At 41.4% G+C, this 13,546-nt stretch overlaps 1 protein-coding gene across 1 annotated transcript; it reads left to right on the top strand.

The window, feature by feature from the left end:
• Window positions 1-9,885: 9,885 nt before the first annotated feature.
• LOC118426233 (fibronectin-like) lies at window positions 9,886-12,182 on the top strand. Its single transcript, XM_035835502.1, has 4 exons — window positions 9,886-10,066; window positions 10,285-10,545; window positions 11,134-11,403; window positions 12,073-12,182. Exons 1-4 carry the CDS (start codon window positions 10,012-10,014, stop codon window positions 12,180-12,182), a joined length of 696 nt encoding a protein of 231 aa, XP_035691395.1. The 5' UTR covers window positions 9,886-10,011.
• Window positions 12,183-13,546: the final 1,364 nt, after the last annotated feature.

Genomic DNA, 13,546 nt, shown 5'->3' with positions numbered 1-13,546 from the left:
GTCGTGTCGCCTGTCTGCAGCTGTACGACTTTGCCATGACTAAAGAACAGGTTGCGGCGGTGCGGGATGCATGTAAAAAAGGTGAGTTCATTGTCTGTGACATATGTGAAACTGACGTGTTTGTAGCGGGTCGGTTTCACGTAACGTTATATATCACATGCTGCGTGAATTTCTAATGGGCCCACCATACATGTAAGCATTACAGAACATGTTCAGTAAAAACACCAGTGGACAACATAAAGTAGATCACATGAAAACCAAAGAGTCAAAACAAAATCAATGCCCATCATTCAAGTCCCAAAACGTTCAAAAGTCAAAACCAAGAAAGCCAAGAGATGTTGTGGAGGTCAGAGGTCAGTATGCTACATGAGGCACGTGACCTGCGTCAGAACAGCCAACGGTATTACACCCATTCTTCGTAAACGTGTGCAATTGGGGGTTAGAAATGGTAAAAAATGAAAGTTGTTCATGAAGATTACTTAACAGTCTTAACTTGTTCCCATAGCTGTTAAGTTTCATTGACAAGTTTTAGAATGTTCTTGAACGTTCCCATTTTGAGATATTGGCTTTTATATGTGGATGTTTCAGTTTTATTTCAGTGATATAAAAAAAGGACGTTTACACAAAGAAGACGTTTACTACATGAAGAACATAGGGATACAAACGTTTTTTTTCTGATTTGTATCCAAGCAGTGTCTGAAATGGGTAACATTTCATCTTTCTGTTTACTTTTTGACAAAAATTAGCAACATTTGTTCCTAATGAGTTGGATTAATTTGGAAAAAATTAAGCACACATCAGCGCACTTTCTGGTGAAAACACAAAACTGGCAGCATTCACTTCACACTTCCCCGGAGGAAGGACAAAGAACTGTAGAATACAACATTGAGGGCAGTCGGCATGAAACTGTATGCACTTTGCCTACAGACGCCAGTGAAGTATGGTAACGTAAGTCAATGCCTTGGTAACGTAAGTCAAACATCTCTAACATTAAAGATATAACCACTGCACAAATAAATTCATGTGTGTGAGAGGTGCTGGGCAGACTGTCTATGTCTTTATTGTACCACGTAAGCTAATACATAGTTTTTATTTGTCTCTATTCTAACTCACATTGCATCCGCTTTATTTTATTGCAGTGTCCGCCTTTGTTCTTAAAGCCTAATTTGAACTAAACCTTTAACCGTAACGTTTGGCTTTCTATCCCCCCCCCGTTTCCCTTCTCCTCCTCTGGCCTTATCGTCTTTAAAGCTCTCTTACTCCCTGAACCCACCGGTGTATAGTATTCTATAACGCGAGCGACTTCTTGATTCATATACCCATCGCCATCCACCTTCCTATTTTCCCTACATGTCCTCTGTATCTCCACCTTGGTCTACATAGAGGATAAAATTCAAGGTGCATTTCCACTAAAATGTGTACAGCAGTTATGGAAATATAGTCTTAGGTAGTGGGCTCAATGTACCATGACATCTTTGAAGTTTGATAACTCCATAACCTTGACGTTTACTTACGTTACCGTGTGATGAAGACTTGACAAAGAAACTGTGCAAAAATCGACATAAAACCTATTGTGTTGACTATATCATCATGTTATCCGTTGGAAAACACATTTCGGAGTCACAAATATTGCTAGGTTTTCATAAATATAGCTCATCTCACGCCGATGGTTACTTACGTTACCAATGCTAAATGTCAGATTCTTCGAGGAAAGAAGTGAGATTTGACTGAATTTTTGCCCTTGTGAGTTTGATCATGGTTCAATGACACTTAACAAGCTTTATGATTGATCCTTGCAAGGAAATTATTACGCAATTCCTAAATAGCAGATGTCTATCTGTGGAAAAACATTTTGCCTGTTAACGCCCATAACAAGGTGAGCACGGTACTAGAACTATGGCTATCATGTCAAACTGGACCTCAGAGATGTTACCTGACCTTTATTTTTGGTATGCTCTCTGACTTTCAATCCTACCTCATTACCCTATCAAATGCTGCATGTTAGATATCGCATAGGGTAGTGGTAACGTAAGTCAAGCGGTAACGTAAGTAAATTTTGGCAATAAATCCAGCATCTGCTGGTGACATTAAACCACCAAAGTCAACGTTAAAGCATGGTTTAATAATTTGCTACGCTAATATTCTTGTGCGACATCAATTGTACACGTTTACGAAGAATGGGTGATTAGCCCAGGTGTGTACGGAGGCAAAATCCTTTTTTGCTTAACTCACGCCAAGTTTTGAAAACGTACGGAGACAAAACACGTTTTTTTTTGCTTATTAAGTCACGACAAAAGTACGGAGTCAACATGTGCCTTTTTTTGCTTAACTCACGTCATGTGTGACATAAAGTCAACACACATGACAAACTTAAGTGTATCACGACTGCCTTGTTTCGACATCGACGTGACGTCCGATTTATTACGAACACGTCACTTCCTAAGTAAGAGTGACGTCCTTCTATCAATAACCTAGTATGGCAATAAATTTGTGTCAAAAATAAGGGTGCTGTTTACATGAGGTGTTTGGAAAATTCACGTCACATGGGAGGCAAAATGTGTGACGTCCGACCTACTGCGAACACGTCACACTTTAGTTCGACTATGTATGTGACTATTTCCTAAGTATGTGTAACTTCCTTCTATCGATAACTAAGTAAATGATTAGTGACTACAAGATTAGTGATGACACGAAGAAGAAGAGTGACTGCAAATTTAGTAGGATTTCACTTGTCTTGGCCATGAACGAGCGACACCTAGCGGACTTTGTATGGGTTCCTCCCGTCCAACTTTTAATTCATATCATATGTGACACAAAGTACGTGAAGTGTTTTTAAATCAATAGATGCCACACGTCACGACCAACCTACAAAAATACGTCACGCATCGGTGTACGTCACCGTGTTTAATTCACGTCACGTGTTACAAAGTGCGCACGTATAGGTGGAGCCTCTTTCGTTGAATACAGTGCTGGCCCGCCAACCGAAAGCTTTCAGTCGATTGTGTTAGTTCCGTTTCAGAATTACGTGTTAAATATGCAGGTTGAATAAATGTAGTAACGTCTACGGTGATGTAAAGCTATATAACATTAAAAGCGGTATTTGTAGTGTTCACAACATGCTCATGTGTTCTGATATGTGTTGGAGCCCCGTGTAAGTTTGCACTTATCCAAGTGTGCACTTATCCAATGTCGCACATTTCCCTTCAGAGGACCATTGGTGGTATGTGGACTTAGACAGACAGTGGGCCATCGACAGGGTGACTGTTGTCAAACCAGTCTCCGTCGACCTCAACCCCTTCTTCATTCACATCGGCGATAACGGGCAGAACGTGTCAGCCAACCCCCAATGCGGGCAGGACCACAGCATCGCCGCCAACCAGTCGAAGGTGACCATGTCGTGCGGAGGCATGCGGGGTCGGTATGTGGGCATCCGTCTGACCCGGCTGGGAGAGCTGCGGCGGCTGGAGTTCAGCGAACTCGAGGTTTATCCCGTCTCAGACGAAGGTAACGCAAGTTTTTACCTTTATTCTCGGGATAACCTTTATCCGTTGTTTGTGAAAACGGGGTGTTTAGGGATATCAAATCGCAAGACGGTGATTTCAAACTGCCACATTTTGAAACTACTTACTAATGTGTGATGCAAATCAACCCCTTGTTTTCATAATTGGTATCTGATAGTATCTCTATGTTGCATAAGCCATTTTTTTTATTGTAACAAACACTGGAATAGTAAAAATCATGCAGTTATTTTCTAATTTACGCGATTTGCATCTAAATATGGTCGATGTCTGAAAGAAACTATGGGTAGCTTAGTATACATATGTTAAGTTATTGGAAAAATCATTATTTATCAACTTGACCTCCAAATTACCTTTCTTCTACAGCCAATATTGGGGGAATAAACGTTGCTGCCCTGTCCAGCGGTGGCCAGTGCGTGGACGCATCAGAAAGCGTCGCTACCTGTGGCGGCATCATCGACGGTCAGCTGACGCCGAGACCAGGGCAGCTCGGCTGGCTGAGTTCGCAGGGCGTTGGCTCGTGGGTTCAGCTGAAGTTTGATGGGTACTACTTCATCAACCGGGCTAAGATCGCACAGTCTACATGGGTCACAGGTCAAATCAGGACAATCAGGCTGACGTTTGATGATGGGTCCTATGAAGACGTGAGTTCTTAATCTTACCTTAGACCCTTTAAAAATATAAATTAGAGTTTCTCCCTTGCCTCATTTCGTGACACGCCTGGCCGCTTGTCTAGTACGATTCTCGTCTCCAATAGTACACCCCCCCTATCAGTTCCCCAGCCTACAGACTTCATTCATAGCTTTCGTGTGCTTTAACGCTGGGATATTTGTGCGGGTTTTCGTCCTACGCCTAACTCATTTGACATAATGCTGTCCAGTATGCGGGATGATTACGGATAACGTTGGTTCTTAACTAATAGCTAAAAGTGATGATGAATGTTGTGCGCTACTTTTTTTATCTGTATCTTTGAGAGGAATTTGTTGATCATATGGCATTGACAGTTGAAACGATTTCACATGTTGCTGACACTCTCTGGATGTACGAAACACAGGTTGAACTCAGTCAGCGTGAAGGAAGCGACCTGTACGACGTGTCCCAAGTTTACTACGACGAGTTTCTGTTCGACACGAGCAAAACAGACTCTGTGAAGATGACTGTCCTCACCACGTATACAGCCTCTACTAGCGGCTTCATTGAGGCTCAGTTCATTACAGCTTATCCTGAAGGTTAGGGCGTTTCTTTGGAACAAAAACGTGGATAAGAGATTGAACCCATATCCCTAATTAGTATTTGTTTGCACACCCATTACATTTTAAGACCTGGTACCTAAACCCTGGTTTCTTTAGCACTGAGCTTTTACACATAGTCTTTAATTTCCAAAAGGTCGTGGCCCTTTTCGCTTCCAGTTCACAGAGATTCTTGTTGCTTTGCGGCTGTCCATCATCCATACGTGACAGATAAATTATAATGTTCTTTTAGTAAACCAGTTCACTTGTAGGTTTTGGGGTCTTTGTCGATATGTTTTTCAATTAAGACGCGGTCGTGCCACGATGTACTTAGTTGTTCTATGGCATCTACAGTGGAGTCAAAGAGTCAATTGGTTGTTTACTTGTTGCTAGTGTAGATACAGAAATAAGAGCTTGATTATAAGAAAGAACATGTTATGTATTGGAGCAAAATGTCCTCTGTACTTACAGACATTTACGTTTCAGACTTTGAATTGATACCAGCACTCGCCAGATTCCGACAACACTACGACAGGAGGTCAAGCATGCCGGTACTCACAGAAGCGTCTAATTTGTCTCTTGCCGACTGCGCCATCAGGTGTTTGGAAAAACAAACATTTTTCTGCCAGTCGTTTCAGTACGAGGCTGGTATAAGGCACTGCGAGATGTTTGAATGGGTGGCTCCTAAGGATGGACTGGAACGACTGGTGGTGGATTCAAGCGTCTCGTATTTTGAGAGGCATTTTGAAAGTTAGTATATAGAAAACTGTTACATTTCTCATCATATTGACAACATTTCTTTCTTAACTCGCTCGTATAATGATCCATCACACCTTCTCCTTACTAAATGAAGAAAATAACCTTTTTTTCATAAATTCTCTTTCAGCCCCTGTACGAATGTACTGGAAGCAATGCAACTTTTAAAATGTCCATTCTTCTTATTGCAAATCTTTGTTCTTATTTCCAGCTTATTTCCTCTTCGAATGGACTCCACGTGTGACCTGCTCGTGTATGTATGCGAACAGCGCCTCACGTGTACCCCAGATAGGCCCGTGTTTAGCGCAGAATCCTCGACACCACTGGCTGCACACTGCAGAGGGAACTATAAGAAACGGAGAAACTTCGCAGTGTCTCGAACTTCTTCCCAACAACGCAGTTGTCGCGACAGCCTGCTCACCGATCAGAGAATCTATGTTGTTTGACGTCATTAATGACGCCCTGAGCTGGAGGGTGTTGGGGAGAAAGGTTTGCTTCGATAACAGAGATGGTGTGGTAGAGATGGTGAACTGTTCTGATGGACGAAACGTTTTGAGGAAACTACCGTTACTCGAGACAACTGAGTTGGTGACGATTTCTACTCCATGTGACACCAGAGATGGTTAATAAATATAAATCCATATGTGACAGTTTCAGTACTATGCCTTAATCAGGTCATCTAGAAGCTAGCAGTTATGTAGTTGAGGTTGACTGACTTTTCCAGTCATTGGTAGATTCGTTGCTGGTCATACATTAACCCTATCTAGACGGGGGGGGGGGGGGGGGGCAAAATGCCCGCCCCAACTTCGACGTCGTGTAACTGTCGAACGACATGTACTAGGACTATGAAACTTATTGACTTTTTCTGAAGTATTGTTGGCAAAAAATCAACGATAAAGCTATGAATTTGCAATTATTCGTGTTGCCATGGCAACGGGTTTTTGGGCATATTTTTAAAAAAATTACTAATTTCTGTTCAAATAATGAGGTTTCAATGTTCTATTGCCAGATCACACTTGTTTTCCTACATAATAAACATCCTAAATAATCTAATGTTAAATTACTGATTCAATAATCATAATTCATGCTAATTTGATGGCATCATTAGTCAAAATCAAAGATCGCAGCCAATGTCTTTAGCGACGGTAAATCAGGGTATTTTTACTGAAATTTCGTTAATATCTTATTTTTGTTTGCCAAACACATTCATATGAACGTTTTAGCCTACTTTAATTGATTTTCGGGGTTCTATGCAGAAAAAAACGTATTGTAATAAATTTAATATTGCCAATCCAGTATGGCGGACATATGACGTCATATTCTGACGTCATATTGGCGCCCAAGTTGTCGTCATTTTCCCTTAATTGTTGACCATTGGTTATTACCTAATTTCAAGTTTTCGCCCTTCCAGATTGCACTGCTTCACTTGGAATGGAATCTGGTGCCATACCTGATGACAGCATCACGGCATCTTCGTACTGGGGCACTGATCATGCGCCCTACCGCGGACGACTAAACGGAGTCGATGGTGTAGGCGCTTGGTCAGTTCTAACTAACACTATCGGCGAATGGTTGCAGGTAGGCATACATTTTGGTACATTAAACAATCAAGGTTCTGCCACTCCGTAATATAGCTATTTTCTGTCATCGGTGGCGATGTCGTCCATGTTGCTGGAAGGTAATCTTTCCTTTATCCTATGCTGATGACCACTGGGGTGCGTTTGGTACGGACTTCAATATATTTGCTTCACTGAGAATACTTTACTCTGCACAATGGGGTTTCAGCAAACAGTATACGTCATCAAGGTTTATTTAGGTCTGCCTTTATTCCATTTCACATTGTATTCTTTAACGATAAACATGTATGCACTCGCTGACAGGTGGATTTAGGAGAAATATATCGCGTCACAGGCACCATCATTCAGGGTCGCCACCATGGTGACAACCAGTGGGTGACCTCCTACAAATTACAGTACAGTTTAGATGGCATTAGTTGGACGACATATGCAGGCAACGATGGTCCCGAAAAGGTATCATACTTAACTTACAAAGATGTTTTCTCATTACTTTTCACTTCTAAGTCAACCAACAAATGAACATTTCATACAAACGTTACGAGACAGAACAGTTATCTGTTAGGAATCATGCTGAACTTGCCATTGATACTGGTTGCCTCTGTTGCGAAATCACAGGCAGACATTCTGATTCTGACTAATTATTTCACTCACTTGATGTCAACATAGGAGTAGATATAACTATAAACAAGATCCAGACAGAGGCTTAACAAAGTACGGCCAGATGATGACTCTGATTACATCACTCAATTTGAAATTACGCTACATCTATGAAAGAAAACATACAAACTGTGGCTAAATCTATAAGCTATCCTACAAATCTAACTACATGTATTGAAATTGGTGGTGAGGAGGGTGGTGTTGGGTTGAGAAAACGGCAAAGCGGACTAGCGAAGAATGCCGCCCGACCGTGCTTTGAGCGGGAATGAACGTGGGAGGCGCAGGCCTGGTGAACATGTGCTGTCCAGCCTGGAACCCCCGGGGAGGGGCGGGGCTTATGAGGCAGGCCAATTAACAAAAAAGAGCTGAATCCATTGTGTAAAAGAAAAATAACTCATGTTAATTATCCTTTTACCGTCTAGGTGTTTCCAGGCAACAATGACAGGAGCACCACCGTAACAAACTTACTGGATAATCCCGCTAATGCTCGTTATGTGCGTTTTCTGCCACAGTCCTGGCACAACTGGATGAGTATGAGAGTGGATATTTTAGGCTGTGGCATTCACAGTAAGTTTCTATTGAAAATCTTAGAGTTGTTACATTGACAAAGCCTAACATATTGAGTTTTATCATATTTCAATCCAAACATAGTATTGATTGTAATATATTGTCTTTTGTCATGTTTCTTCTTCTCCTGCCAAATCTTCAAATGGATCCAACATTGTCATTTTTGGGCCAATTGAGCTGAAATCTGACAGGAAGGTAGAGATCACAAATACCCTCAGACGTTTTTTCTTTCTTCACTTTTTTTTATAGAGGCCTTAGAAGTTATCATATTTAGTTTTTTGGGGGGTCATTTTTAATATATATTTTTGGCCCCAGTCCCCTGGTATGACAACATAATGACCTGAAATTTGGTACAGAGGTGCATTCAACATATGCCCCCGGGACCCCATGAATCCTTTTTGCATCCATCACTTCAAAAGTATATTTTTGGCTCCTATGCCCTTTTATTCAATAAAAATGACCTGAAAATTGGTATAAAGGTGTGCAGAGTATATGCTGACAGTGCTCCATTTTTCTGGCCACATTACTTTGAAATTGTTGAATTTGTGAATTTTTTTGACTAGACTTTTTAGACTAAAAATTTTTACCTTTGGCTCCTATGCCTTATAAGGCCAAATTTTCACAGGGAGTATTTCTGGACTGTTCTGTTTTTCAATTTTAAATAGGGTGTGCTGGAAGAGTCCATTCTTCCACGGAAGAGAGCATTTATCTTAAATCCATTTATCGACTTTGGTGACGACATCAAAGTCTTTTAGTGGGAGTATTTTTGGACTGGCCTATTTTGCAATTATACATTGGGTGTGCTGGAAGAGTCCATTCTTACATGGAGGGTGATTTTTTCCAAATTCAGTTTTTGATGGGTGATGATCCAAAATTACATTTTTAGCGGAAATGTGTTTGGACTGGTCTATTTTACCTTTTACATGAGGTGCACTGGAAGAGTCCATTCTTGCACGGAGTGATTTGTTAAGATTCATTTTTGGGCTTTAGTGTGATTAGCAGAAGTGTTCCAATTTCGCACATGGGTGATTTTCGAACAGTCTATTGTTGCATGGGAAGGGAGATGGCTGATATATGCTGTTTTTGCTTTCAAGCAAATGTTGACCTTTTTAGTTTATTGATTGATTCAGTGATTCATTGACTGAAAGACTGGTTGATTCATTCATGGTTGATTAATTGATTGATAGACCCGACAACAGAGGTGATCTTGATAGATGAAGTTGGGCCTGGCGCTGTGTTGGTACATTGGGACGTATCAGAGTACGCCTGTAAATCAAGGTATGTTCTATATACCTCACTACACGTCGTATAGATGTCACAGTCATCCATGTTGCCAACAAAATATGTTTACTCTTGATTTATGGGCGCCACTGCTGCCATATCGACTTGTTACCCCATTCATGTACATGTATCAAAGTTGACCGTCTTGAAACCTACCAGTTAACTCATCTCAACCATAGATAGAGTACCTTAGGAACACTATGTCCGAATTGTGTGGATGTGTTCAAAACGACTGAACGAGAAGGGGCTCATGACAAAACACATCAATTGACAACTCTTTCCTGTGTTATCTGCAGTACTGTGCTAGTTGCGCAGACAAACCTTAGGACCAGTTTGACGACGAGCTGGAATGTTTCTTGGGACACGGATTTCTTCAACTTTACCAATCTTGAGCTGGAAATCCCGTACCTGTTGGAGGTATACCTCATGACACCAAGAAGCCACATCTACCTGTCTTACTCGAGAAGGATCATGCTGCGAGGTACGACCCTTTTTCCAGTGCGATCATGTAACAGTTATTTTATTCACTTATTTACTGGTCTGGTTGTTCAGCATGCACAGCTAGGGTTGCCCAACTAGCCTGTGGCTGACAGACAAGGACAGTTACAAAAAAGGAGGCATAATCATTCTCGGTGTGTTTGTCTGTTTTTGTTTCTGGATATTTTTGCTGTAAATGGTAATGATATTTGAACATTCCAGGAAACTACGAGATTCTCAACCTGACGGTCTCCCTGGTGACAGATGAAGGCTTTTACGTCACCTGGAACGTCACTTCTTCTCTAGTCATCGGGTATCGGGTTACATACCATCTGATGGGCAGCGAGAACATTGACGAGCTGTACGTGCATTATCAAAAAGTGCATTTGAGAGGGCTTCTGTCAGGAGTTCAATACAACGTGTCCGTAAGAGCCATCACTACAGCATTTCAGGGTGGCGTCAGTAGTCTCAAACAATACACTGGTAAGTAAAGAAAACGTGGGTCAAGCGCTTTAGAAGACGTAGTAGAAATAGGGTTTGAACACGTTGATGAAGGTTATCAGAATCCAGGTAAAAGATACACAAGATACATTTCATAGACGGTGGGTAGTGGATTCTTCCTGAAACGTCTGACCGATTCCAAAATCTGTCAAGGTGCTTGGGCAACTGTCATCTGTCTAACATTTTGAATACTTTTTTTCTATATGTTGACTTATTGATAAATCTCATTTTTCTACCTCCTCATACAATTTTAATGTGCTGTTTTCATTCAGCCCTCGGGCACGGAATTGCCAAATACTTATTACTGTTACTCAAACCAGGTGGAGTGGTGTTCTCTGTGGTACATAACATGTATAATTGTGATATGACTTCTTACCAACTGAATGACAGGTTGAAGAAACCGTTCAAGGGCGACGTTGTTTTTGCTAGGACGTTTCAGGCTCAGACACAAGTCAACGAATGAATCAACGCTATGCTTCAGTCGTGTTTTCGTAATGCTTTTTTTTAAGGAATAATGCGATCGCGAACCGTTTAAGTGTAATCTCTAAGTATTTCAAATTCTCATCACAGTCGTGGACTCCCCTCGTGATTTCCGTACCGTGGCCGTGACGGACCGATCCGCTACTCTGGTTTGGGCGGCGCCTGAAGGCGAGGCTGTGGCGTACCTGCTGGAGCTTATCCCGGTCCTTTCTCCATCAGAGGCAGCAAACATTTCCCTGAGCAACAGCCTAACAACAGCGGATCTAACAGGGCTAGCCCCGCTTCAGCCTTACGTCGCCAGGCTCTACGCCGTCGGTCATGCGGGCGTTAGCGGTGGTGTGTCTGTTCCGTGGATAACAGGTTAGAACCCTAATGATAAGAATAAGCTGTTCTCCAACCCCAAGTCAGTACCGCCCCGTACCGGCTTACCATCTCTTGAATTTGAAAACAGTTTCAGAACAGGAGGCCCTGACAGAGAGAGACGGGGGCCCGGCCGGGATGTTTGCGGAAACGAGTGTCTAACATGCAAATCATGCTCATGAGTCATGACTAATTAAATTTGACTAATGTTTTTGTACTTTTCGTACCCGAAAGCTGCCCGACCGGGCCCCTGTTTGGAAATGTGTTTGAAACATAACTTGAGAAAATTGCCTCCTTCATGATTTTCCAGTATGCACTAGCCACCATGAACCATAATGACCATCGCCGTTTTAAAACAAATCTTTGGTCGCTAACATCGCCAAACTCAAGATCGGCTTACATTATTTTGTGATAGAAAAAATGTCGTTAAAATAATCTACCACGCTACCAATCTGACACGCTGCTCTATGTGCCACAACATTGTGAGGTTAATAGAGTAGCGTAGATATAAGTCTTCCTGCATCGGATTGTTTAGTAACTCACCACACAGTGCATCCGTTTCTGAAGTAAAGTCCGACTGTGTAATCTCAAACAATGACATTATAGCTCAAGAGACATCAACACAGATGTCAATGTACAGCGCGACAATCTATTTTTCATCTGCCCCAGAAACGGCTACCGTGCAGCAAACATCAATGTCTACGGGCGTTTCATCTACAGAATCTACTAGTAAGTGTGTCCAATGGTTTATCTTCCTGCCCTCTTACAACAATCTTTGAGAGCATTTTTTCTGTTAAGTCGTCGTTTTAATAGGCAGTCATTTCGCATGTTGTTTTATAAATGTTCCTTTATAAAGGCAAAATGTTGCAAACTCAAGGAAGTACCCAGACTCATATACCTTCGCCAACCATAATTTTCACAATAACTACGGCAAATATACCCCAACTTGCATTATTTCTGTGTGATAGAGTTAACCTCCATATAAGTTACATTCTACAGCTCTTGCAGTGTAAGATATAGTAATCGTGAGTTCATCTGCGTCAATATGTGAAAACTGACAATTTGAAAAATGTTTTTCTAGTTACTACGCCGTTTTCAAAACAAGCACGATCTACGACAGAGAACTTCGTGCCAGATACAACGGAAGGTAAGATCGACTTTTTTGGTACATATACTTTACTATCGCTATAAGGTATAGTTGATTCAATATCAATACAAGACAATATAGGGTTGTAATATCGTTTCACTAACCTATCGTTTCATTAACCTCCAAAATGATGAATGCACTGACTTTCATTCCTACCTAGGTCAAGAGGCAATTCAAGAAAGTACCGAATCGGATGTGCTAAGCGACGATGGGTTTGGAGACTTTGAACCACCATCGAGTTATGAATATTTGGAATCCGAAAACCCCAACCAAGAATCTGAAGTCAGTAGCAGTTTGAGTGACGAAATTAAAGGTTGGTTGACAGGTTTATTGGTTGTTGTCCAAATAAGGTCAGCATGCCGCGGAGCAAACTGTAACGCCAGTGGAAATCATATCCGTTCACTACTTTCCAAATACAAGAAAGTTACAAAGAAACATTAGCACACCTAAATAAGGCTGTAATGAAGTTCATCGAGACGTATCTTTTTCAGGTCTGTCAGACCCGAGTCTTTCCGACGCGTTCGTTGCCGACGACGTGGACACGAGTGAGGTAATATTGTTATCATGCTCTAAACTGTCGAATGGACCGGATGGTCGGAATTGCTTGGTGTTGACACACTTAATTTTTTTTATTAATTCTTTTTATTTATTAAGGTTCTCCAACACAGTTTAAGCTATGGCGGAACAGGTGTTTCTTGTTAGAAGGCACCTTTTCAATGCCGCCATACCGAAATACTAACAGAAATCAACTTTGATCTTTCTCTGTACCAACGTAAGAATATTCCCGAGTAAAAGTGGCATTAACCAGTCCTACTCCTCTAGAATTGATAAGTCCAAAGAACGACGGTCGAACGACTCACTTTAGTTTTATATATATATGTATATGATCTATAAAGTATAAACATGACTGTACATGTATTTATATACGGAGCATACTGTCCGGTTAGAAAGAATCCAGAAGAGAGCACTCCGTACCGTGTTAGGCGGACAGTACAC

Source organism: Branchiostoma floridae, chromosome 11, assembly GCF_000003815.2.
Source record: "Branchiostoma floridae strain S238N-H82 chromosome 11, Bfl_VNyyK, whole genome shotgun sequence".
Lineage (NCBI taxonomy): Eukaryota > Metazoa > Chordata > Leptocardii > Amphioxiformes > Branchiostomatidae > Branchiostoma > Branchiostoma floridae.
This window is presented reverse-complemented; position numbering and strand designations above follow the sequence as displayed.

Bases quoted from the DNA above. Each gene is read 5' to 3' on its own strand.
- LOC118426233 (XM_035835502.1), top strand. From the start codon at position 10,012: ATGACACCAAGAAGCCACATCTACCTGTCTTACTCGAGAAGGATCATG. The intron at 10,067-10,284 runs GTACGACCCTTT...TGAACATTCCAG, and splicing joins GAGAAGGATCATGCTGCGAG to GAAACTACGAGATTCTCAAC. The intron at 10,546-11,133 runs GTAAGTAAAGAA...TTCTCATCACAG, and splicing joins TAGTCTCAAACAATACACTG to TCGTGGACTCCCCTCGTGAT.